General features: G+C 44.1%; 1 protein-coding gene across 1 annotated transcript in view; it reads left to right on the top strand.

Moving 5' to 3' along the window:
* Nucleotides 1–25,189, top strand: part of frem2b (FRAS1 related extracellular matrix 2b) — an 83,663-nt gene that overhangs the window by 50,604 nt on the left and 7,870 nt on the right. The window contains exons 5-15 of the mRNA XM_056272010.1: nt 327–452; nt 664–915; nt 12,226–12,375; nt 13,218–13,427; nt 13,541–13,738; nt 13,894–14,058; nt 14,879–15,061; nt 16,103–16,233; nt 16,344–16,499; nt 16,746–17,049; nt 24,954–25,085. Of these exons, the coding sequence (XP_056127985.1) occupies nt 327–452; nt 664–915; nt 12,226–12,375; nt 13,218–13,427; nt 13,541–13,738; nt 13,894–14,058; nt 14,879–15,061; nt 16,103–16,233; nt 16,344–16,499; nt 16,746–17,049; nt 24,954–25,085 (2,007 nt within the window). The remainder of the gene's footprint in view (nt 1–326; nt 453–663; nt 916–12,225; nt 12,376–13,217; nt 13,428–13,540; nt 13,739–13,893; nt 14,059–14,878; nt 15,062–16,102; nt 16,234–16,343; nt 16,500–16,745; nt 17,050–24,953; nt 25,086–25,189) is intronic.

Consider the following 25,189-nt stretch of genomic DNA (forward strand, 5'->3'; position numbering starts at 1 on the left):
CTTATCATGAATCTTGTTTTTTTTTTAAATTATTATGAAATTCTGAACCTTTTGACCACAGTTGTGAGAGATCAATCCCACATTAAAAATACAGTAAACTTAAGTTACACATGCATTTTTAAAAGGTTAGAAACGTTGGTGTTTGTTTGAAGACATACATTTCAAGCTTTGACAAAACTTTAGGTATGAAGCACAACCGAATCCATCTGAACCGATGAAGCTCCTCAAATAATGATGATTTCAGTAACTCTTTTCTTTCTTTGTCTATAAAGTTGTGTTATTTTTTGTGGATTTATACTAAATGTGATAGTTGCTTTTTGCCCTAGAATGCACAGTGTTCATCCCCTTGGCTACATACTCGATTGAGGAAGATATCGGAGAACTTCTGATTCCTGTGCGAAGATCTGGAGATGTCAGTCAAGAGCTCATGGTGGTTTGCTTCACACAACAAGGTGAATTATGATTGGAACTGAATGAAACTTAACTTAAAGGTATTTCCATTCTTTACTAACCAAATCAAATTTCGTGAACTTTTAAACTTATCCGAATTCTTCAACTACATGTTTAGACTTTAAAGTGGCGTTTGTCCCTGACTAAACCTGTGAGATTAAATTTGAATGCTCAAACCTTCCTCTTATCTTCCCTTTATCCTCTTCCGTGCAGGTACGGCCAAGGGCACAGTTCCCACCACAGTGCTTTCCTACTCTGACTACATTTCCCGGCCTGAGGAACACCACAGTGTGCTGCGTTTCGATAAGGGCGAGACAGAGAGGCACTGCCGTGTGGTCGTCATCGATGACTCCCTCTACGAGGCAGAGGAAAGCTTTAATGTCACCCTAAGCATGCCCATGGGCGGCCGTCTGGGTCAGGAGTTCCCCACCACCAGAGTGACCATCCTGCCCGATGCAGATGATGGTGAGAATGTTCACTGTGTTGGATGTGTTTGATTTGTTTGGCATGCTTGCTGTTTATATTTCAGTTTCGTAATATTGTTTCACCAAGAGTGCGTAGTTTGAGGTTGATGATCAGAGGCATTAAAAAAAAGTACAAATTATCCTGTGGGATTAAGTTCTGCAGTACATGGAAAATATAATCGCAAGAGCTTGTAACAGTTGCAGGACCTTTTGAGTGGGATTTCACGTAACCAGTAGTGTTTTGCACTGCTTAAGCAATGCACAGAAAGACTGGAGAATTCTTAAATAATCGTAAAATATTTATGAGCGCTCTGAATTTTTAGGCAGGGCATCTTATACAACAAACTATTCTTTTAAATCTTTGGGGCACTTGCAGGCTCAGATGTTTGAACATTTTCTTGACAGGTGCTTCCATATGAGGCAGCAGTCTGGGAAGCTGTCGGAGGCTTTGTTTTAACACAGTCCCGTAGCGATCTAGCGCAGAAATCTGAAGGCAAGATCACACTGAATGTTTAATCTAAATTCATAGGATTTATTGAACACCACAGCAAACCTTGAAACGATTTTCCAGCCATAATTCCTGAAGTATGAAAGCATAGAAGGGTGCAGCCTCACCTTAAAGTGGAGAGAATGGATTATTTTGTCTGTAGAGAGATTGTTATTATTCCAATATGGTGTTTTGGATTTCTTTCTTTCTTTCTTTTTGGTGCTTCAAAGAGCAACCTGCCTGAACCTTTCAGAGTGAAGCTGTGCTTGAATTTTTTTATTTATTATTAAATTTGTATTTAATTATAAATTATTTTAATTTAATTTATTATAGTTTAATTCATAATAAAATGAAAATTCTGTTATCACTTACTCATCTTCATGTTGCTCAAAACATGTGTATATATTTTTTCATACAATGCAATTATCGTTGAATTATTCGACTTTTATAATAAATACTAAAGCTATGTACGAAGAACTGACATTGGGTGAGCAACGAGAGTGAATAGAAAATGGCATAATTTCCTTTTTTAGATTAACTATCCATTTAGAAAGTAGAAGTTTTTATTGATAAACAAAACGTATATAACAGATCCTGGCATGTTTATTTTATCCTTTAAATTTTAAAATGATTAAAAATTACACTATGGGACAGATTTACTAAACAGGGCAAATATAAGTGTGAGAGTGCAATTCCAGAAAAGCGCAGATTGGAGAGGAAAGTTCTGTGCATGATCTACTGACGACACGCAAATAAAAGAACACAAACACAGCCGGATCATTTCCATAATGACCAACACAATCTACCAAGAGCAGCGCAAATTAGCATTTGGTTTAAGACATGCTTTTTTTGGTCTTTAAATAATGCCGCAAATACCAGTAAATTGACTAGCGCAAACCTTAGTAAATCACCGTCAATTGCGTGATTCATTTCAATACTCTCCTCTCATAAATTTGAATCTGAAAGGGAAACTCCTACAGATGCATATGCAATAAGGTCAGCCGCAAAAATAACCCTGTCCACACCTTTTCAGCGCTAATTTTTCACTGCCTGTCGTTAGTAAATCCTGACAGTAGTTTTCTAACACCAAAAGAGGGTTGGTGCTTCTGTTAGTAAATCTGGCTCTAAATGTGCACCAAAAACAAGACTATCCAATATGAAGTAGAAAGCAGTGTTCAGTCGTGTGCACACGTGCGTCTGTGCCCCAGAAAGCACCTTATCGCTCATCTCCAGGCGTAGTTACAGGTGCTGTTCTCTATCATATCTCCCCACGGTGCCTCTTTGTTCAGCAACACCTCCGGGCCTCCCCTCCCCTCACAGCTGCCCGGCTATCTCCTGAGACCGATGCTTATCCTGCACAGACAGGGTACACTGGAAGTAAAAGATCCAACAAAAAACCGCTGATTTTTAATTTCTACCTACATGAAACTCGGATTCTGTTGGGAAAAAAAGAGCCCTCAAGTGTGTGGGAGGTCTGAAATCTATTTGCATTTACACACACACACACATGCCAGAAAATAAAACTTCAGCAAATCAAATTTATTCAGTTTGTGTTTGATGTATAACACCATTTGAAGTAATTTGGTTTATACAAGCAAATCTTTCATTAAAAAATCTCATGGAAAACAAAACAGCAGGGAAATCAGACGATAGACAGCCTGCCTTTGCCAAAGCTCCCCTATCTCTGGGCAATTGAATCGTGGATAAGACTGATTTTATTACTATTTATGGCAACATTTTATGGTGTTTTAAAGTGTCCTTATTTTTAGAGGACAGAGGTTGCATGCCTGAAATTCCCAACAGTTGGTCGTTGTGATGTAATTTAAACTGCTGTGTGTTGAAACGCCGTGTTTGAGACTCCAGGGTCAGCTCTGGAGGCGTCAGCACAACTGTGGTGCCACGTTGATGTCTCTGTCAGGATTTTTATGAGGGTCGACTTCAGAGAATATTTTTTCAATCTGTAACTCTGTCCAGAATGTCACCAAGCCATTCATTACAGATGCTTTGCTGACTTTTAGGTGATAATTGACTGTGTTTGCAGACAGATTGATAGATAGATAGATAGATAGATAGATAGATAGATAGATAGATAGATAGATAGATAGATAGATAGATAGATAGATAGATAGATAGATAGATAGATAGATAGATAGATAGATAGATAGATAGATAGATAGATAGATAGATAGATAGATAGATAGATAGGAGTTTGGAGGATGTAAAAATCTAGATGTCACACAGAGTTTGTTAATGATCAACATGTCACATCTCAAGCATCTCAAGCCAAAACTCTTGTTAAAAACTTAGGCGTTTGGCTTGGCAGGGAGTTGAAACTTAACAAACAAGTGAACTCAGTGGTTAGATCTTGTTTCTTTCATCTCTGTCTTCTTTCCAAAATTAAGCATTTTCTCTCTTTTCAAGACTTTGATAGAGTAATTCATGTTTTTATATCATCACGTTTAGACTACTGTAACTCACTGTATTGTGGAATGAACGCTACTTCCTTGGCCCGTCTCCAGTTGGTCCAAAACCCATCAGCAAGTCTTTTACTGGGCCTCCGTAAATTCACTCACATTACTCCTGTGTTAGCATCATTGCATTGGCTTCCTGTGTGGTTTAGATTGGAGTTTAAAACCCTAGTTTTTGTTTTGAAGTCCCTAAACAACTTAGCCCCCTTATCTGAACTTATATCTCTACATATCCCCTCTCGAGCTCTTCGCTCCGGTAGTCATAGATTGCTCATTGTTTCCTGAGCCAGATTAAAACAAAGAGGAGAACGTGCCTTTGCTGTTGCAGGCCCTAAACTCTGAAACAGGTTAGCAGTTCACATTAGATTTGCTCCTACATTACAGATTTTTAAATCTTTGTTTAAAACATATTATTTTTCCATTGCTTTTACAGTAATGTTCCTTGATGATAGTTTTTGTATTTGACTTCTGTTAGTATTTTGGTTTTCTTTTGCTATTTAGTTTGAAAATTGTCTCTGATTTTATTTGTGAAATTAGTTTTCTACTGCTTTTGCTTGTATTTATTTTATCTGATGTCGTAAAGCACATTGGTCAGCTGCTGCTGTTTTTAGATAGATAGATAGATAGATAGATAGATAGATAGATAGATAGATAGATAGATAGATAGATAGATAGATAGATAGATAGATAGATAGATAGATAGATAGATAGATAGATAGATAGATAGATAGATAGATAGATAGATAGATAGATAGATAGATAGATAGATAGATAGATATTTGAGCTAACAAATTTTACTAAAGATATTTTGTTTAGCACTTTTTCAGTTTTAACTCAGCTCTTGATTTTCAAGGTGACGTAAATGACAATGGGAAGTCTCTTACGTATAGCAGTTCGCAGGTTGTGTCACGATCCACACACGGGAAACAGGGGTTAGATCCAAAAGCAGTATTTAATAGGGTAATCCGTACTCACAAACTAGTCCAGGCAAAGGTCAAATCCAAAAGGCAATCCAAAAACAAGAAAACAAACAAGAACAGGCAAAAACAGGCTACCAGAAGTGGTGTGACAATATACAAGGACTCCGTAACAAACACTAAACAGGCAGGGTATTTATACACAGAACAAGACAATTATGATGGGGAACAGCTGAGTTCAATGAACAGTGATGAGCGCAGACAAGGATTGTGGGGAATGCAGTTCCAAACGTGAATGACACCGTGAGGAAAGAGGACCTCTAGTGGACACCAGGGAACATAAACCAGACACTGTGACATGACCCCCCCTCTACGGAGCGGCTACCAGACGCTCCAAGACAACTAACACACAACACAAGAGTTCAGGAGGGAGGTGGAATGGCGGAGGATCAGGGGGAGGGATGGTGGGCCAGGTCCATGTAGGGGAACAAAAACGGGAAATAACGATTTAGCCGGTGACCAGGGCGAAGCGGTCAGTTCATCCGGCTGCCCGGGCGAAGCGGTCAGTTCATCCGGCTGCCCGGGCGAAGCGGACAGTCCATCGGGTGGCCAGGGCGAAGCAGACGACCCCTCGGGCGGCCAGGGCGGTGAAGAACCCTCGGGCGGCCAGGGCGGTGAAGAACCCTCAGGCGGCCAGGGCGGTGAAGAACCCTCGTGCGGCCAGGGCGGTGAAGAACCCTCGGGCGGCCAGGGCGGTGAAGAACCCTCGGGCGGCCAGGGCGGTGAAGAACCCTCGGGCGGCCAGGGCGGTGAAGAACCCTCGGGCGGCCACGGCTCCGGCTCAGGAACAGACACTGGCTCCGGCTCAGGAACAGACACTGGCTCCGGCTCAGGAACAGACACTGGCTCCGGCTCAGGAACAGACACTGGCTCCGGCTCAGGAACAGACACTGGCTCCGGCTCAGGAACAGACACTGGCTCCGGCTCAGGAACAGACACTGGCTCCGGCTCAGGAACAGACACTGGCTCCGGCTCAGGAACAGACACTGGCTCCGGCTCAGGAACAGACACTGGCTCCGGCTCAGGAACAGACACTGGCTCCGGCTCAGGAACAGACACTGGCTCCGGCTCTGGAACGGGCTCTGGAACGGGCTCCGGCTCTGGCTCTGGAACGGGCACTGGCTCTGGCTCTGGAACGGTCACTGGCTCCGGCTCCGGCTCTGTAACGGGCAACGGCTCTGGAATAGCAGACACGGGCATGTCCAGGATCCGAGCCAGACGCTCCAGGTGGTCCAGGTCCATGAAGGCAGACGGAACGTGAACAGTCTCTGACTGGGCAGACGGGACGTGAACAGTCTCTGACTGGGCAGACGGGACGTGAACAGTCTCTGGCTGGGCAGACGTGACGTGAACAGTCTCTGGCTGGGCAGACGTGACGTGAACAGTCTCTGGCTGGGCAGACGTGACGTGAACAGTCTCTGGCTGGGCAGACGTGACGTGAACAGTCTCTGGCTGGGCAGACGTGACGTGAACAGTCTCTGGCTGGGCAGACGTGACGTGAACAGTCTCTGGCTGGGCAGACGTGACGTGAACAGTCTCTGGCTGGGCAGACGTGACGTGAACAGTCTCTGGCTGGGCAGACGTGACGTGAACAGTCTCTGGCTGGGCAGACGTGACGTGAACAGTCTCTGGCTGGGCAGACGTGACGTGAACAGTCTCTGGCTGGGCAGACGTGACGTGAACAGTCTCTGGCTGGGCAGACGTGACGTGAACAGTCTCTGGCTGGGCAGACGTGACGTGAACAGTCTCTGGCTGGGCAGACGTGACGTGAACAGTCTCTGGCTGGGCAGACGTGACGTGAACAGTCTCTGGCTGGGCAGACGTGACGTGAACAGTCTCTGGCTGGGCAGACGTGACGTGAACAGTCTCTGGCTGGGCAGACGTGACGTGAACAGTCTCTGGCTGGGCAGATGGAGCGTGAACAGTCTCTGAATCGGCAGAAGTGACGGTAGACGTCTCTTTCTTCCTCCTCCTCCGCCTTCGGACCACCGGACTCGGGACCCCCGGATTTGGGACCACCGGACTCGGGACCACCGGAACTGGGACCACCGGACTCGTGACGGTGTCGGCATGGCGAGGCTCCAATACATCCCACTGACTCCGATGCTCAAGGTATCTGGTAAAACTCCAAAAGTCCAAGACTTCCAGACCCTTCATTTCCCACCCCGGCAATGGGTCATCAAGACAGGTATTAAAAATGTCCTTTAATGCTGCCTCACTGTATCCCATTCCCCTCGAGAGCGTCCAAAATGACTGGGCAATGCAACCCACCGGCAGGCATTGCTGACGAAAGCTCATCAAATTTTGGACATGGCCCCTCCTCTCTTTCTCCGTGGTAGGAGGGAGGATACGGAACCCCATCATGCTGGATCTCTTTGTGACGGAGTCCTTCTGTCACGATCCACACACGGGAAACAGGGGTTAGATCCAAAAGCAGTATTTAATAGGGTAATCCGTACTCACAAACTAGTCCAGGCAAAGGTCAAATCCAAAAGGCAATCCGAAAACAAACAAGAACAGGCAAAAAAAACAGGCTACCAGAAGTGGTGTGACAATATACAAGGACTCCGTAACAAACACTAAACAGGCAGGGTATTTATACACAGAACAAGACAATCATGATGGGGAACAGCTGAGTTCAATGAACAGTGATGAGCGCAGACAAGGATTGTGGGGAATGCAGTTCCAAACGTGAATGACACCGTGAGGAAAGAGGACCTCTAGTGGACACCAGGGAACATAAACCAGACACTGTGACAGGTTGATGATCCTGTTTCTTACGGGTGATTTGTCAAGTATAAATACACAGGGTGGAGGACACTGCCTTGTAGAAAGTGGCTTTGTTTGCATCTTCATTGTTATTTTGTTTTCCAGTCCAGATTCTTGGCTGATGTCAAGAATTTCAGCAAGAAGGAGAAGAAAAAAAGAAAGAAAGAAAGAAAGAAAACATCGCCTTGAGCTGCTGTCTGACAGCAGTGCTCGTTCGCCTTTGCAAATGACGCATACACCTGAAACCTGATCGACTGTTTTTTTAGAAAAGACAGCACTGTGTCAGCTTATTGAGTGCCACCTACTTAGAGTACTCAAAGCACGCACAGACAGCAGCAACACCGGGTAAAAATAGTCTGCTTACACTGGACTTTTTTTTTCTTTGGTAGTTTTTTATTTAATAAAAAAGTGATGGGTGGGTGGATGGATGGATGGATGGATGACAGACCTCTCTTACAGGCTTTACCTCTAGTACTACTCTATTCTTTCTGTACCGAGCTTCTCACACACGTTTGTTTTACTCTCAAGGTTGGGACTTTCTATTGATTTATGTTGTTTTAGCTTATAGTGAGAAAGGGGTATTTTCATTTGTATATTACCTCTGAACCTTAAGGCGATAACTATAAAGATAATGATAAAGATATAGTTCTAAAAATCGTTCTCAATATTAAAGAATAGCAGTGTTCACACCACATCTATTAGGATAACGGCACAGAGCAACAATATCGTTGAAATCACTTTCAGAACGATTTTATCCAGCTTAAGAACGATAAAAACAATGACAGCCAATCAGAATCCATCCTGTTGTAACAAGCTCGAGCATTTAGAGTGACAGACAAGCACGCGCTTAGAATAAACAGAACAATATCGTCCGCTGGTGTAATGTGTGGATGCTAATATAGGTATCTTTATAGTTATTGTTCCTGGTATGAACAGGCCTTTATACAGACCTTTTCAGGTTTTACTGTTCTTGTATTTGGTCCTCACAAGCCTTCTGTAATTGTATTGGTAACAGAAATCAGCTGGCAACATCACATGTTGAAAACCTGTTTGTTGATAATGAGTGTGTTGGGGACGTGTTCTCGCACGCTGCAGTAACTGCCGCTGGATACGGCAAAAATCACCCTCGTAAGCGTAGAGAAAGAACTGTGCCTGAGTTGTTGTAACTGTAAAACAAGAGGATACTTGTACCTAAGGATCGGGCTCACTAATATGCTGCTTGATGTCAGGCAGTGAATGTGTGTTGGGCTAATAAAGCTATGATTATGATCCACTTGGAGAGCGAGATTGGAAGGGAGTATCCGGAGGGAGCAAAATGAGTGTAGGTGGCTGTCTGTCTGGAGCCTATTATTAAGATTCAGTCTTCCGATTCTGGGTCAGCCTGGAGGAGACGAGGCAGATGTCCTGTTGTGAAACTGTTTGTTTATTCCTGGTTATTTAAAGAATCTAAATCTCATATTCATTACGTAATCATCAGTTTCTGGACTTTTGAGCATATAGAACTTGCAATTGTGACTGAAATCTTTACATTACATGCAGGTCATTTTGTAAACAGTTAAGCAATGTTAACATAAATGGCTTTTGCTTTTTTTTGCGGTTGAAGTAAATGTGACCTGCTTTTTTGCACAAAAATGACCTGTCCTGGTGTTTTTTTTCAAGAAAATTACCTTAAATCAATTCAGACTCATGTGAGAGCTCCTGTGGAAAGGTGTACAATGTGTTCACTCTGAAAAACACTTAGCGCTGTGCTAATGTGTTCTGCCATTTTCTTCCACCCTGAGGTCTTTGCTTTTTATAAATGCTGTCGCTCTGTGGGAATGCTAAGGAAAGTTCAAGCGCACAAACGTGTCTGTGCGTAGATGTGTGAACCGCACACCAGACTCCCAGGGTACATTCTGCCTCTCTCCCTAGGCTAACGCCAAGTGTTTAAATCAGATGTAAACTCTGCTATATACATATATATACATGTGTGTGTGTGAAATTTATTACAGTTTTAAAATTTAGTTATAAATAAATAAAGATGCTATCGTTGGCCATGTCACACTAAACAATATTTTAGAAATAGGAAGAAATATTTTATGTTTCGGAAATATTAGTCTTTGAAATGATTGCATTTCCCTCCTTTGTTTCAGCTTTTTCCACCTGGAGGTTTAATTACAGAGAGTTGAAATGAGGTGAGAAGGAGCTGTGCATAAATGTCTTCTGGTTCTGTTCTTGTGAAAAGGTTGCTGGCTGGAGTTACTTTAAAGAGCAGCTTTTGAGCGGTCAAATGTGCAGTGAAGTAAAATGCCAGTTAAGAGTGATTGTCAGAGTGCACTATAGGCTACAGGCCAGATAATTCAAGTTTTGGAAAGATAATGCATTAGTGTACCTAACTGCAGAACCTTTAAAGAAAAAAAAAAAAACTCAGTTGTCCAAATTTAGCCCACTAGCACCATGGCAGACTGCCACATGGGTAACCTGATCCACCCCGTGAAGCGCCTGAGTTTGGGTTTGGGTCGTGTAGGAGTCAATGGCTTGCCTTTCAGTTAATGGACTGTGGTGCTTTGAAGCTCACTGTTTGTACCTTTTAGAAATGAACCTTATCTGATAGTGGGAGCAGTGAGACACACACCAAAACGCACCCACACAAAAGCAAAACCAAAGCACTCATTTTATATCACCTTCCGATCGCCCACAGTACTTTATGTCTCTGCAGGGACAGGCTCTGGCAGTGCCAAGGCACATCATGCAATTATATTTAATGTGTCTCCAAGACCTAGATAAAGCTGGAGATAACTGCCTCTCCGTTTTTCTGGTCTCTACATTTTATAATGGGATTTTCACATCATGAACAATTTTCGCCCTTGGACACAAAACTCTAGGCAGTGCCTAAAGACATATTAGGCCCCTGTGAGCTTTTACGCAACTTCACACGTTTGTTATGTGCGTGTTATTGCAGGTGAAGCATGACAACTTTTTTGTTAAAGTTTAGCCTTTGATCATTAATGCAAGTTATTAATTTAGTAGTTTCAGCACATTAAAAGGAAATATGAAACACAAAAATATTACTATTGCTCATACTTAAGCAATACTAAACATCTGTAGTGCGACGGCAAGTTTGGAATAGAAAAGCACCACTTAAACTAACATAAAAGTTTTCAGGGTCATTGTGATTTTTTTTAATGTTTATAAAAAGACTCTTATGCTTACCGAGGCTGCATTTATTTGATCAAAAATACAGGAAATACAGTAATAATGTGAAATATTATTATAATTCAAAGTAGCTGTTTTCTCTTTGAATATAATTTAAAATGTAAGTTATTTCTGTGATGGCAAAGCTGAATTTTCAGTAGCCATTAGTCTTCAGTGTCACATGATCCTTCAGAATTTATTCTGAGTATGTATTAATTATTGAGGTCACATTATGTCATGTTATTCCAAACCTGTGTGTTTTTCTTCATTCTGAAAGAAAAATTTTGTAGAATGTCCAAGCTGCTCTGTATATTCACAAATCAAACGTTCTAAACTAAACGTTCGAACACATCACTTAGTAATCAATCAAAAGACATGCATTCAGATGTCAAACTTGGCATAATGTGGCATAGAATATTTGTCAGAATTTCATTTTTCCGTGAACTATTTCTGTCACTCAAAATTTGACTCTGTCCCTGACAGTATTTCCTCATAATGTAAGAGTTGGAGCTTTGTGACCGGTAAAATCATTCTATGATGGGCCTTAACAAAAGCTCAAATGCTGAAGTGGTTCTATTTTAAGTTTTTTTAATGGAATTAACCCATCTCCAAACACCCCGCATGACCTCATCAATGCATTCCATCCTAATGTGTCAACTGTTCAGTGCTGGTTTAGGGGTAAAAATGAACCTGCTGTTTTTTTTGTTTTTTTTTTATCACGTCGCCTGTGAGTCACCCATGCCACACAAGACTAAAACGAGAGGAAAAGAGTCTCATCACACATGTTGTTTATTTTCCTTGGGCTTAGATGTGCTTCCTACCGTGGACGTATAGCAGCTTAAACTCCTTCAACACCCGCAATGTCTTACCCTCAATCAGATTCAGTACATGACACTGTGTCTTCCAAGAAAACACATTTGGAAGCTGAGTGTGACATAGACCTTTCACCAGCAGATAGGGTGTTTGTGCTATGAACAAGGATTTGGCACTGAATTCTAAGATGGGTAAAGTGTTAATTGCAGACAGACAGGTCCATGCTAGCCCGTCTGTCTCCACATCCTCGTACCTTTTGTCAGAGCTGCCTCAGACAGTTCCTCATTCTTAAAGGGATAGTTATCCCCCCTGCCCCAAACCCCATCCCCTCCCCCCCCCCCCCCCCCCCCGCCAAAAAATTCTGTCGTAATTTACTCACCCCCAATACAAACCTGTATGACTTTCTTTCCTTTACGGAACACAAACTATATTTGGGTTTATTTGTCCGTATAATTAAATTCATAGGGGTCCAAGTGTTGTTTTGGACCCTATTGACTTTCATAAAATGAACAATAACAGTTATTCTAAATATTTTATTTTATGTTATGACATTACTCGTGTGGTGATCATGCTTATATCTAGATTGTTCCTTCCATTAAACACCTCTTTTTATTTTCTAACAGCACCAGTATTTTATTTCGGAGAAATGGAGTACCACGTAGATGAGAGTGACGGTTATGTCGAAGTCCGGGTTTGGAGAACAGGAAGTGATATTTCCAAAACCGGAACAGTCACAGTGCGGTCTCGAAAGACTGACCCTGTTTCAGCCGAAGGTATGTATTAGACAGACCTGTCCATATGGCAATTCTTTGTGCAGATGCTTTTATATATAATTACTGTCAACATGCTTGGTTAATATAATACATAGTCGAGCTTGTATTTCAAGAAATCCACACCATGAGACAATAATATGCTGTTACAAGCCCCACAGGCTTTACAACACACACAAAAATAGACAGCGCCAGAAGACGAGAGCCCTACTCACTCTTACTGACAAGGTCTTCAGTGCCTCTATCTACCATGATCAAGAAACACTCCATCTTCCTAGTGTTATTCCCGCTCATTTGCAGGGTCCGCTTGACACAGACACACATTTGATTTGGCACAGGTTTTCCACCGGATGCCCTTTCTGACACAACCGAGGACTGAGACACATTCACACTCACACACACTCCTACAACAATTTGGCATATACAATTCACATAACCTGCATGTCTTTGGACCGGAGCACCCGGAGGAAACCCATGCTGACTCTAGGAAAACGTGCAAATTTCACACAGAAAGGACTCCTGGCTCAGCCGGGGCTCGAACCAAGGACCTTCTTTTTAAGGGAAAAGTAATTCAATTACAGTTAATAGATTATTTAGTAAGTAATTACACCCAACACTGCTAACCACAAATGTATTCTTTTACCAGTCTAATATCAGTATACTTAATTTATTTTGCTTTATTCGGGACAAAAAGGTTGGCCATTCCTGCAGTCATGTGACAATGAGAGAGGCATTTATTTTCCCACTGTTAATTTACCTGTGAGAGGAAATTGTTCTTTTGTCATTGAACTTTCTTAATTTGTTTCTCCATTGACCCACTAACTTTCTTCAAACCTTTAACACAGCTGGTGTGGACTATGTTGGGATTAGTAAGAACCTGGACTTTTCCCCGGGCGTCAACATGCAGACGTTCAAGGTTACGATCCTGGATGACCTGGGACAGCCGGTGCTAGAGGGGCCAGAGAAGTTTGAGCTGGTTCTCCGTATGCCCATGAACGGCATTTTGGGAGAACCTGGAAAAGCTACAATCTACGTCAACGACTCCATCTCAGATTGTGAGCAGTCTTATACTAAACCTTAAAAAGGCAAAATAAAGAATGCAAAAACAAGACCAAAACAATTACGATAAACAGGATTTGGGTTTAAATATGAGACTTTTGTTTTTTAGTGCCCAAAGTGCAATTCCGAGATCCTACGTACACGTGTAATGAGAATGATGGACAGATTTCTGTTATTGTGTACCGGAGCGGAGATCTGAGCTACAAGTCAAGCGTGCGATGCTACAGCCGTCAAGGCACAGCCCAAGTCATGATGGATTTCAATGAGAGGCCAAACACAGACGTCTCCACCATTGTCTTTTTACCAGGTAGTATTAAGTGTGTTTAAGCTATAAACATGATAGACATGATTCTGATAGAAAATCCATTGATTTATCCTAAATAATTATTTCGCTGTTTGATGTGCTGACATATTTTATGCATACTTAACAACAACTCTCTCTTGAAATGATTACTTGTGTAGGTGAGGTGGAAAAGCCTTGTGTCCTCATCCTCGTGGATGGCACTGAACATGAGGAAGATGAGGAGCTGAGATTGGTGCTGGGAAGTCCCAAGAGTGAGTCTCCGTTTGGGGCCTCCATAGGGGTTCAGAATGAGACGCTCATCAAGATAAAGGATGATGCTGACAGTAAGACTTTTATCTCTTACTTTCCCACATTTCTGTACCCACTTATGTTCACTTGCAATTGCTGTAATCTCTGTCCTAGAAAGTACTTAATTGGCCTAAGAGCAGAAAATGTACTGTAAGCCTATGAGTTTTTTTTTTATTATTCAGAAATTCAGAAATGTAGATTTTAAAGATGGATAGGAGATGTGGAAAGAGGAAAAGCCTACAAGTCGTTAGTATAATAGTATGCATTATTTCACAATAAATATTTCAAACAGCATAAAAGAGCAAGAATGTAGCATTTAAATGCACTTATCTGCTAGATTAATTGAAAGATAAATGGATGATTTTGTCAACATTTATAAGTTCACTTGCAAATAGATTGCTTAAAGGGATACTTCACCCAAAAATTAAAATTCTGTTATCATTTACTCACCCTAAAGTTGTTCCAAACCTGTTTGAATTATTTTTTTCTGCTGAACACAAAAGAAGATATTTTGAAGAATATGGGTAACTAAACAGTTGATGGGCCCCATTGATTTCCAAAGTATAGGAAAAATATACTATGGAAGTCAAGGGGGTCCATCAAATGTTTGGCTACCGACATTCTTCAAAATATCTTATTTTGTGTTACAGCAGAATAAAGAAATTCATATAGGTTTAGAATAAATTGAGGGTAAGTAAATGATGACAGAATTTTAATTTTTTGGGTGAACTCTCCCTTTAAATCTTTAAAGATTTTTAATCATCAGTCTGGTTAAGCTGATTGGTCAATATTTGACTGAAGTGATAATGCGGTGCTGACATACGTCTTAACTTTCCCGCAATCCTCCTTCCCCAGAGGCCATTATCAGGTTTGGAGCAACCAAGTTCAGTGTCAGTGAACCCAGTGAGTCAGGGCAAATCTCAGTGGTGAGGATCCCGGTCCATAGGACAGGAGACACATCCAAAGTGTCAGTGGTTCGGGTCCACACAAAGGACGGCTCAGCTTCCTCTGGAGAAGATTACCATCCCATCTCTGAAGGTGGGTTCAAACACAACATCATAGCACAGTTTTGCAAGACAGCTCACCGGGGAATTTCACAAGAACATGTTTTACCCCAAAATCATAATTTTGACTTTCAAATGATGCTGATCAAAGAAAATTAAGCATTGTCATAACAATAAAAACATTGCCAACCCACATTCACAGTAACCTTATACAAAAGAAAACATTGAATAAGATAGAATCAAAAAATAATTTTCATTCATCATTGTAGTATGTTATATTTACCTAAAAAATATATTCATAGTTGCATCTGTTATATTTACCTAATTTATTCTGATTTAAATTAATACTACTATGAAAACAACAGTTTTTTTCTTTTAAATCAGCATAAATTATGTAAGGGATGATGTACATCGGTTCCGGAGCAAGTTCAAACTAGACGGACATTTAAGAGATACGGTATATACAGTCATACCACTTATTACACAGCAATTCGCCACATAAATAATTATGAGGATAAGATATATTGATTTCAGATTAAACTGTTTTAAAATCATACCTGTTTGTATCTCATAATCCAAAAGAACAATACAATAGTCACAAAATGGCAGCAGCTGCGTTTGTGTGAAACAAGAGAGAGCGAGTCCACGATACTGGATGGCATAATTAAATAACTGTACACAAAATATTGATTCGACTGTGTTTTAATATTTTATTTGCTCAGCAAACGCAAAACATCGACAAAGAAAAACCGTTCCTGGCGCCTCTGACTTCAGTAACCCGGATGAGCCTGCGTTATCTGTTTTGAGCGGTTGTTATCTGGGAATAACATACCACTGGATGGCACTATTGACCAATCAGAATCAAGTATTCCACAGAGCCGTGTAATAAGTAAATATAACAAATACTACTATATGAATACAATTATTTTTCAGTTTACCTATTTTATGCTGATTTAAATAGAAAAACAATTGTATTCCTAATAGTATTTGTTATATTAACCTAATTTATGTTGATTTAAATATAATAAATACTACCAAGAATATAATTGGTAATATGACAATTTCCCAACTGCAGATGTGGAGTTTAAAGAGGGAGAGACAGAGCACATCTTAGAGGTGGAAATCCTGTATGATGGTGTGCGAGAGATGAGAGAGGCCTTCACGGTCCACCTCAAACCTGATGAGAACATGGTAGCAGAAATTCAGGTACTCCAAAATATGCTTGGCCTGGAATATGGAAACAAAGTATATAATATTGCTGTCTATTAGACCCACACTGTGTTGTACACATTATAGCTTCTCTTCCAAACCTTCAGGTCACCAAAGCCATCATCTACATTGAAGAGGCGAACAGTATGGCTGATGTGACCTTCCCCTCTGTGCCAGTGGTGGTTTCTCTGTTGCAGTATGATGATACAAGCAGGACGAGAGATACTCAGCCAGTCGCAGGATATCCCGTACTCTGTGTCACGGTAGGTTCACTATATAGGGAAACAATGAACATAATATCTATCTATCTATCTATCTATCTATCTATCTATCTATCTATCTATCTATCTATCTATCTATCTATCTATCTATCTATCTATCTATCTATCTATCTATCTATCTATCTATCTATCTATCTATCTATCTATCTATCTATCTATCTATCTATCTATCTATCTATCTATCTACAGGATATACAGTATGTTAATTTATTTCTATATTTATTATAGTCATGCAACTCCAAGTATCCTGATTTTGACCGGACGGGCTCCATCTGTGTTTCGGAGCACATCAATAACACCCTGACCCGGTACCGCTGGCTGGTCAGTGCCCCTACAGGACCTGACGGTGTGACCAGCCCCATGAAGGAGGTGGATTTTGACACCTTCTTCACCTCCTCCAAAACAATCACATTAGACTCAGTGTATTTCCAGGCAGGCTCGCGTGTGCAGTGTGCAGCCCGGGCTGTCAACTCAAATGGGGATGAAGGCCTGGAGCTCACCAGCCCCATAGTTTCCATCAGCCAGGAAGATGGTGAGTTATTACAGAATTGGCACCAGTTTTAGGCCAAAATGAAAAGACAAGTGGCTGTCTGATTTAATTTTCTCATTCTTTTTTTTTTTCTAGAGCTCTGCATCATTTGATCCTGATAAAATTGTAGCCTTGCTATTTTACAGTATTGTTGAGGACTTTTGTAGTTTTCACAGTAAATTTTTTGACAGTAATCTCTATGATATTTAAAAGTTTATTTCCATTAATTTTTTTCCCTAAAGTCCACTTATAATGTTAGTTAAGGTTTCTTGTACCAAAAAATTTTACATGGGAAAATGTAGTTTCCCATGACCATTTTAAAACCTATGGAAGCTTGTTTCCGCCACTGAATAATAAAAAAAAAAAGGTAATTATGACTTTTTACCTCACAACTCACATCTTTTTCTCAGAATTGCATGATATAAAGTCAGAATTTTGTGATATAAACTTCCAATTGTGAGAAAAAAAAGTCAGAATTCTTCGGAAAAAAAGTCTGAATTCCGATATATAAACTCGCAAGTCTTTTTTCCCCTTAGAATTGGACTTGCACTTGCCAGTTTATATAGTAAGAATTGTGAGATATAAATTTGCAATTGCAAGAAAAAAAAGGTCAGAATTTCGAGTTTATATCTCACAATTCTGACTTTAGAACTGGGAATTCTGACATTATAACTTGCAATTGCGAGTTTATATCTTGCAAATCTGAGAAAAAAAGAACACTGTTCTGGGCTGCGTTTAACTCTACTTTTAGACTTTTAGTGTCACAAACGTACTCGGTTACTAGCGTAACCTCGGTTCTCTCTAGAGAGGGAACGAGTACTGCGTAATAGCTTACGCTAGGGGAAAACCTCTTTTCCACGAGATATTGAAGCCAAAAATTATCCTTAATTTTTTATTAATGTAAAACGCTTTGCAGCAGCAAGCAGACACAGGCGATACAGCTCGCGCGCCTATTGGCTGCTCTTGCGGCAAATGCAGCAGCCTATCGAGAGAGACTCTGCGTGACGTAATGACCAATGGGGGCAACTCGCGCCCATATCGTCACGTCCCGCCAGAAAGGGCGTGGTCTCACTCTATAAATATGCTCGTTAGGCTGGTACAAGCTGGTTTTCATCGCCGAAGCGAACCAGAGCGTATTCCAAGCACGGCAAGATACGCAGTACTCGTTCCCTCTCTAGAGAGAACCGAGGTTACGCTAGTAACCGAGTACGTTCTCTTACGAGAGTATCTCTCGTACTGCGTAATAGCTTACGCTAGGGGAACACAATGCAACACGCCGTGCGTACAGGGATCCAACACCAAAGTCCCAGGGGCCGAAGCCCAGGGCTCATATAGTGCATAATCACCATAAACTCACATAGAGTGGAGGAAGAGAGGCTGGAAGCGTCATTCCTTATAAAATAGCACCCAGCGGGGCTATCATATGACAATAAAACGCGCAGCCAGGGTGAAAGCTTTCAGCCTGATCTGGGTGGCCATACGTGTGTCAACACTCATGGGGCTGCAGTAAACTCAGCATCTGGGCCGCACAGCGGGGCAGATAGCACTGAATTTTTTGACCGCCAAAAGCTTAGCTTGTAAGGCGGGTACCTCCAGGTTATAGTATTTCATAAATGTAGACGGCGAGGCCCAGCCCGCGGCCGTACAGATATCTTGCAGGGAAACCCCGCTAGACCATGCCCACGAAGAGGCCACGCCTCTCGTGGAGTGCGCTCTGACACCCAAGGGGCACTGCAGGCCCTTTGCAGTGTAAGCGAGCGCAATGGCATCCACTATCCATCTGGATAAGCTCTGTTTTGAGGCGGCAAGTCCCTTGGAGCGCCCGCCAAACAAAACGAAAAGCTGCTCAGTCTGTCTGAAAACAGACGAGCGCGACACATAAGCTCTTAATGCCCTGACGGGGCAAAGGAGACTCGCGTCCTCCTCCTCATTGAGAACCGGAAGGGCGGACAGGGAAATTACCTGGGCCCTAAACGGTGTATTGAGGGATTTCGGCACATACCCGTGCTTAGGTTTGAGAATGACCTTCGAGTCATTAGGCCCAAACTCCATACATGACGCGCTTACTGAAAGCGCCTGCAAGTCCCCTATGCGCTTCACTGAAGCGAGAGCCATGAGAAACACTGTTTTGAACGACAGGTGTTTCATGTCCACCAGCTGGATTGGCTCAAACGGGGGGCCTTTCATGGCCTCCAGGACCGTGGAAAGGTCCCACGTCGGGACTGAAGGGGGCCTGGGAGGGTTTAGCCTCCGAGCTCCCCTAAGGAAACGCACGACTAAGTCGTTCTTCCCCAGCGACTGGCCAGACACCGGTTTTGCAAACGTTGCTATGGCCGCCACATATACTTTGAGCGTGGATGGGGTCCTGCCCTTATCCAGTAGCTCTTGAAGGAAGGAAAGCACTTCCGAAACCCCGCATTCCACAGGTGAAAAACTCTGGGCTTGACACCATGCAGAGAAAACAGACCATTTCGAGGAGTAGAGCCGCCTGGTAGACGGAGCTCTAGCCTGCGCGATCGTGTTTAACACTCCTTCTGGGAGGCTAGCGGGTACCCGTTGATGGCCCATGCGTGCAGGGACCACAGCTCCGGGCGAGGGTGCCAAATCGAGCCCTCCGCCTGAGAGAGGAGGTCTCTCCTCAATGGTACAGGCCATGGGGCAGTGCTGGTCAGCTGCATCAGGGCAGGGAACCACGTCTGGTTTGTCCAGAGCGAAGCTACGAGCAGCACTGGGCATCCGTTTTCCCTGATTCGTTCCAACACCTGAGGCAGGAGCGAGACAGGAGGAAAAGCGTATAGGGGGCAGCGGGGCCAAACATGAGCCAGCGCGTCCTTGCTTTTCGAGAAAAACTTCGGGCAATGAGCGTTTTCGTGGGACGCGAATAGGTCCACCTGTGCTCTGCCGAATGTTTTCCACAGCAGCTGGACCGTCTGCGGGTGCAGCGACCACTCCCCTGCTGGAACATTGTTCCTGGACAGTCTGTCTGGTCCCACATTCAGGTGACCAGGCACGTGCGCTGCTCTCAGTGAGAGCAGGTTGTGCTGAGCCCAGACCAGGAGGCGTTCCGTCAGCCTGTGAAGGTTTCGTGACCTGACGCCGCCCTGGCGATTTATGTATGCCACCACTGACATGTTGTCCGACCGGACCAAGACGTGGTGGCCTGTTACCTGGGGACAAAAACGCCGTAGCGCTTTGTCGACTGCTATCATCTCCAAGCAGTTTATGTGAAGGAGCTTTTCCCGTTCTGACCACAGGCCAGCTAGCGGTCTGCCCTCGAGCAGCGCTCCCCACCCCGAGGTGGAGGCATCCGTAGACACCACCTTCACACTCGAAGCGGTCCCCAGACTCACACCTGACTGATACCAGTCGGTTATTTTCCAAGGTTCCAGAGCTGAAACACACTGTAGGTCGACCCTGAGGCGAAACAGACCCGCTGTCCATGCCCTGGGTGGAACCCGCGCTTTCAGCCACATCTGCAGTGGGCGCATGCGAAGCAAGCCCAACTGGAGTACAGAGGCCGCTGAGGCCATCAGCCCCAGCATTTTCTGAAACCTTTTGAGCGGAACTATCGAGCCGTGGCGGAAGGATTTCGCGACGCGCTGAATATTTAGTCCGCGCTCTGGTGACAGGCGTGCCGTCATGGATAGCGAGTCTAACACTGTTCCCAGAAAGGAAATTTTCTGACTGGGAGACAGTGAGCTCTTCGCCCAATTGACTGTGAGGCCCAGCTCCTCGAGGTGCTCGAGTAATGCGGCCCTGTGATCTATGAGCTCCGATCGTGATCGAGCTAGAATCGGCCAATCGTCCAAGTAGTTCAGGACTCGCATGCCCTGAATTCTCAGGGGTGCGAGCGCCGCGTCCATGCACTTCGTGAATGTACGAGGTGCTAGGGACAGGCCGAACGGCAGGACTGTGTATTGATATGCCTGGCCCTCGAAAGCGAATCTCAAGAATCGCCTGTGATGGGACGCTATTTGTATTCGGAAATAGGCGTCTTTCAGATCTATTGACATAAACCAGTCCCCGTGGCGCGCTTGCGCGAGGATTTTCCTGGTCGTAAGCATTCTGAACTGGCATTTCACAAGCGCTCTGTTCAGCTGTCGCAGATCTAAAATGGGTCTGAGACCTCCATCTTTTTTCGGTACCAGAAAATATCTGCTGTGTAGGCCCCCTTTGCTCTGAGCTTGAGATAAAGGTTATATAGCACCTTTGCTCAGTAGTTTCGCCATCTCGGCTCGAAGTAGATGAGATACTTCGTTTTCACCGTCGTCTCGACGCGCGCCGTCGTATAACGTATAACGGCGGGGACGTCGAGCGAACTGTAGCGAATAGCCTCTTTTTATAGTGTTCAGCACCCATTCTGATACCCCAGGAAGCTGTGCCTACACTTTCTTGTGAATAGCTAGGGGTAGAATGAGATCTGGGCTCTGGCCGAGACATAGTGACGGCAAGGGAGCTCCGGCGTGCTGTAACGCAGACACTGTGTTTACAGTGTGTGAGGCGGGGGCGCGCCGATCGCGGCGGGCAGCCTGGCCGCGCTCAAAACCCTTATAGCAGTTTGCTGAGGGAGAGAGAGCGGGGTGAGCCCCGTGGGGCTTAACATGTCTGTGAGTGAATGTGGGCGCAGGACAGCGGGCACATTTACTGCACTGAAAAACACCGTCGGCCTGAGCTGACTGAATGCGTGTTGGTTTCGTTTTTACAGAACCCGTGGGACATGTGGTGTGTAGTGTTTGTGGGCACTGAGACGTAGGCACATTCACTACATTTAGTGCACAATCGACATGAGGCGATTTTGTTTGTGCGAGCCCTGCAACTTTGCGGGCTGTGTTTGTGTGTAGAAATGAGCCCTGGGTTGTGGGCATTTTCAATACACTCATAACACCATCGGCTGTGGCCGGAATACCAGAAAATACACCGTTTATGTGATTTATCTGGGTCGCCGTGGAAACAGCATTTGTGTGCAGGCAAGCGGGCATGGTACTGGCTTGCTTACTGCAAAATACACTGGAACAGTCACATTTTCTGGAACTGAACGAGCGAAAATTTCAGTGTAAGTCTGGCCACGGTGAGACTGAAACACCGTCGATTTCCTAGGAGGCTAGGAAGACTTGTGTTGGTTTCGTTTTACAGAAACCTAGGTAGTGTTTGTGGGCACTGGGTTGTGGGCACATTCACTACATTTAATGCACAATTGACATGCGTCGATTTCATTTGTGCGAGCCCTGTACCGTGGCGGGCTGTGTTTGTGTGTAGAAATGAACACTGGGCTGTGAGCATTTTATTACACTTATAACACCATCGGCTGTGGCCGGAAAACCAGAAATTCAATGATTACATGATTTTTCTGGGTCGCCGTGGAAACGGCCTTTATGTGCAGGCAAGCGGGCCGTGGAACCAGCTTGTTTACTGCAAAATACACTGGAACAGTCGCATTTTCTGGAACTGAACGAGCGAAAAGTTTCAGTGGAAGTCCAGCCGCGGCGAGACTAAATTTTTATCTGCTGCGAGAGCCGGGATCGAACACGGGTCTCTCACGCAATGGCTTCAGGTTCTGCCACTGGGCCACAGGGAAAACTACATTAGCGCAAGCAGATAAGAAAGTGTCATCACAGTTTTGTGTGTGTCGGCGTTTGTATGCAGGTGTGCGTGTTATACAACAGGCTCATTGCTGCAATAATGACATTTTCAGCCGCTCAAACTAGGAGCTGAGAAATGTTTGAGAAATGGAGATTAGTCCGGCCTCGGCGGGGACTAAAACACACTCTTTTCTCATTTGCCGGTGACGCACGCCCATGGGGGGCGGGGTAGATTTCTTATAATGTAAAGAAAGCTAGCCGCGGTTTTAGGGCTCGCGGTCTTGATGCTGGCCCGTTTCCCTGACGACTCGCGCGGCGGTTGCGCGGGCGCCTCCCAGTCGAGGCCGATGCTTTCCACGGCCTGAGAGAGCAGACGCATCAGCTCAGTCTCAATGCCGGCTCTCTTACCAGTGGTTTGGCGGGAAACGCTAGCGGAGGGGAGGTCCACGGAGCTCGCCCAATCCTCGCTATCAGATGCCAGAAGAGAACAAGCCTCGGTGGGTTCGTCGAACTCGTGGACGGACGCGGCGGCAGGCGGCGGCCTATGTCCGTCAGTGAGCGACTCGAGCGAAGCCGGCGAAGCTGGCAGGCGAACCGGCGAGCTTTGGCGGGCTGGAGAGAGCTCGGGAGCGCGCTGGGCGCGGCGCTTCTTGCGGCGCGGCACCACGGCGGGCTGTGGTGAAGGCTCGGAGAATGATGCCAGGCGAGTCCTCAGAGTCACCATAGGCAAAAGGTCGCAATGAGGGCATCCGCCGTCAGCGAGCGCGATGGCCGCGTGATCCTCACCCAGGCAGGACACACAGATGACGTGACGGTCCCCGTTGCTGAGTGGGGCGCGGCACGAGCCACAGGATGGCATCTTTAAAAAGACGCAGCTCTTTTGTGATGAGAAGTGTGAGTCGCGTCAAGTAAGCGAGCAAACACTCTCAGCAGAGTAAGGATACAAAGTGATATAAAAGGATATAGAACGCCGGAAAGCGCAGCAGGTACGGCAGTTGAAGGCGGCGAGGCCAGCGACTCCAGAGCTCGTCCCGCTGAAAAGCTTGCTTCGACGGCGCGGCTTCTCACTCCGGATCCAGCGATGCGTGTGCTTCGCTGAAGAGATGAAAATCAGCTTGTACCAGCCTAACGAGCATATTTATAGAGTGAGACCACGCCCTTTCTGGCGGGACGTGACGATATGGGCGCGAGTTGCCCCCATTGGTCATTACGTCACGCAGAGTCTCTCTCGATAGGCTGCTGCATTTGCCGCAAGAGCAGCCAATAGGCGCGCGAGCTGTATCGCCTGTGTCTGCTTGCTGCTGCAAAGCGTTTTACATTAATAAAAAATTAAGGATAATTTTTGGCTTCAATATCTCGTGGAAAAGAGGTTTTCCCCTAGCGTAAGCTATTACGCAGTACGAGAGATACTCTCGTAAGAGAACTGCTCTGAGACACGAGGGTTGAGGATCCAAATGCAGTATTTATTTAAAGGGTTATCCACAATCGTAATCCAAATCCAGGCAAGGGTCATACACAAACAAACAATCCAAACAAGGCAGGGAACACGGGCAAAAGAGTAATCCACAGAACAGGAAAGAAATCCAAAAAACCAAGAGACATGAAACCAGGGAGAATGCTCAGAATTCAGAATTTAAGTCTCTAAACAAGACTTTGCAGATAATGAATGAGAAAACCTGGCTTATATGGGGTGAGCTAAACAAGATAATGAGACACAGGTGATTGTGATAATGGATGAAGAGTCCGGGCAGTGAGTTATGGGAAATGTATTTTGTGAGGGAATGACAATAGTCTGATGTGGAGTGCCCTCTGGTGGCTCTCAAGGGCACTCCAGCTGGTGACCGTTACACAGACTCGCAAACTTACCTAAGCACTTTTCCTTGGGGGAATCACCACCACCATTTTGAAGTGCATCCAACTTCAAAGGCCTAAAGAATGGAGCTTAAAACAAATTCATAAGTGAACTGAAAAACTTTAAATAATAAAGTATAACCATAGCAGATTCTAAGTGATTAAGGGCTTAGGACGTTCCACCAGTAGTGGGCACTCGTGCAACATAAGCAATGACATACGGTACATCCAAGTGAATGAGACAGAAGGGAAGTTTGCATAAAATGGCATAAAAAATTGACTTATTTGCAGCATAATTCACACCCACTTATTGTGATCCAATCGGTTTCCAGTAGAAAACATTAAGTCCCGTCTTACAAATTTTCTCATTGAATATACTATTTCACTCAGAAATATATGGAAGTAAAATGGGTTGCAAAAAAAATTTCATGCCCCTTTAATCTGCTGCTGTTTAATTTTTCTTTCTTTTGGCATCAGGTATGTGCCAGCCGCGGGTTGTTGGCACAGTTGGAGCTGAACCTTTCTCTGCCAGACTGCGCTACACTGGAGCAGAAGATCCAGACCATCCAAACCTCATTAAACTGACTGTTACCATGCCCCATATTGATGGTCAGTACATATTTATTTATGCGTGCATGCTTTATTCCAATGACAAAAAAATATTTTCAATATTTTTAGTTTGAGTTTTAGTTAACAATAACAACAGATACATC

The sequence above is a fragment of the Rhinichthys klamathensis genome, unplaced genomic scaffold (assembly GCF_029890125.1).
Source record: "Rhinichthys klamathensis goyatoka isolate OS25496 unplaced genomic scaffold, OSU_Roscu_1.1 h1tg000329l_1, whole genome shotgun sequence".
NCBI lineage: Eukaryota > Metazoa > Chordata > Actinopteri > Cypriniformes > Leuciscidae > Rhinichthys > Rhinichthys klamathensis.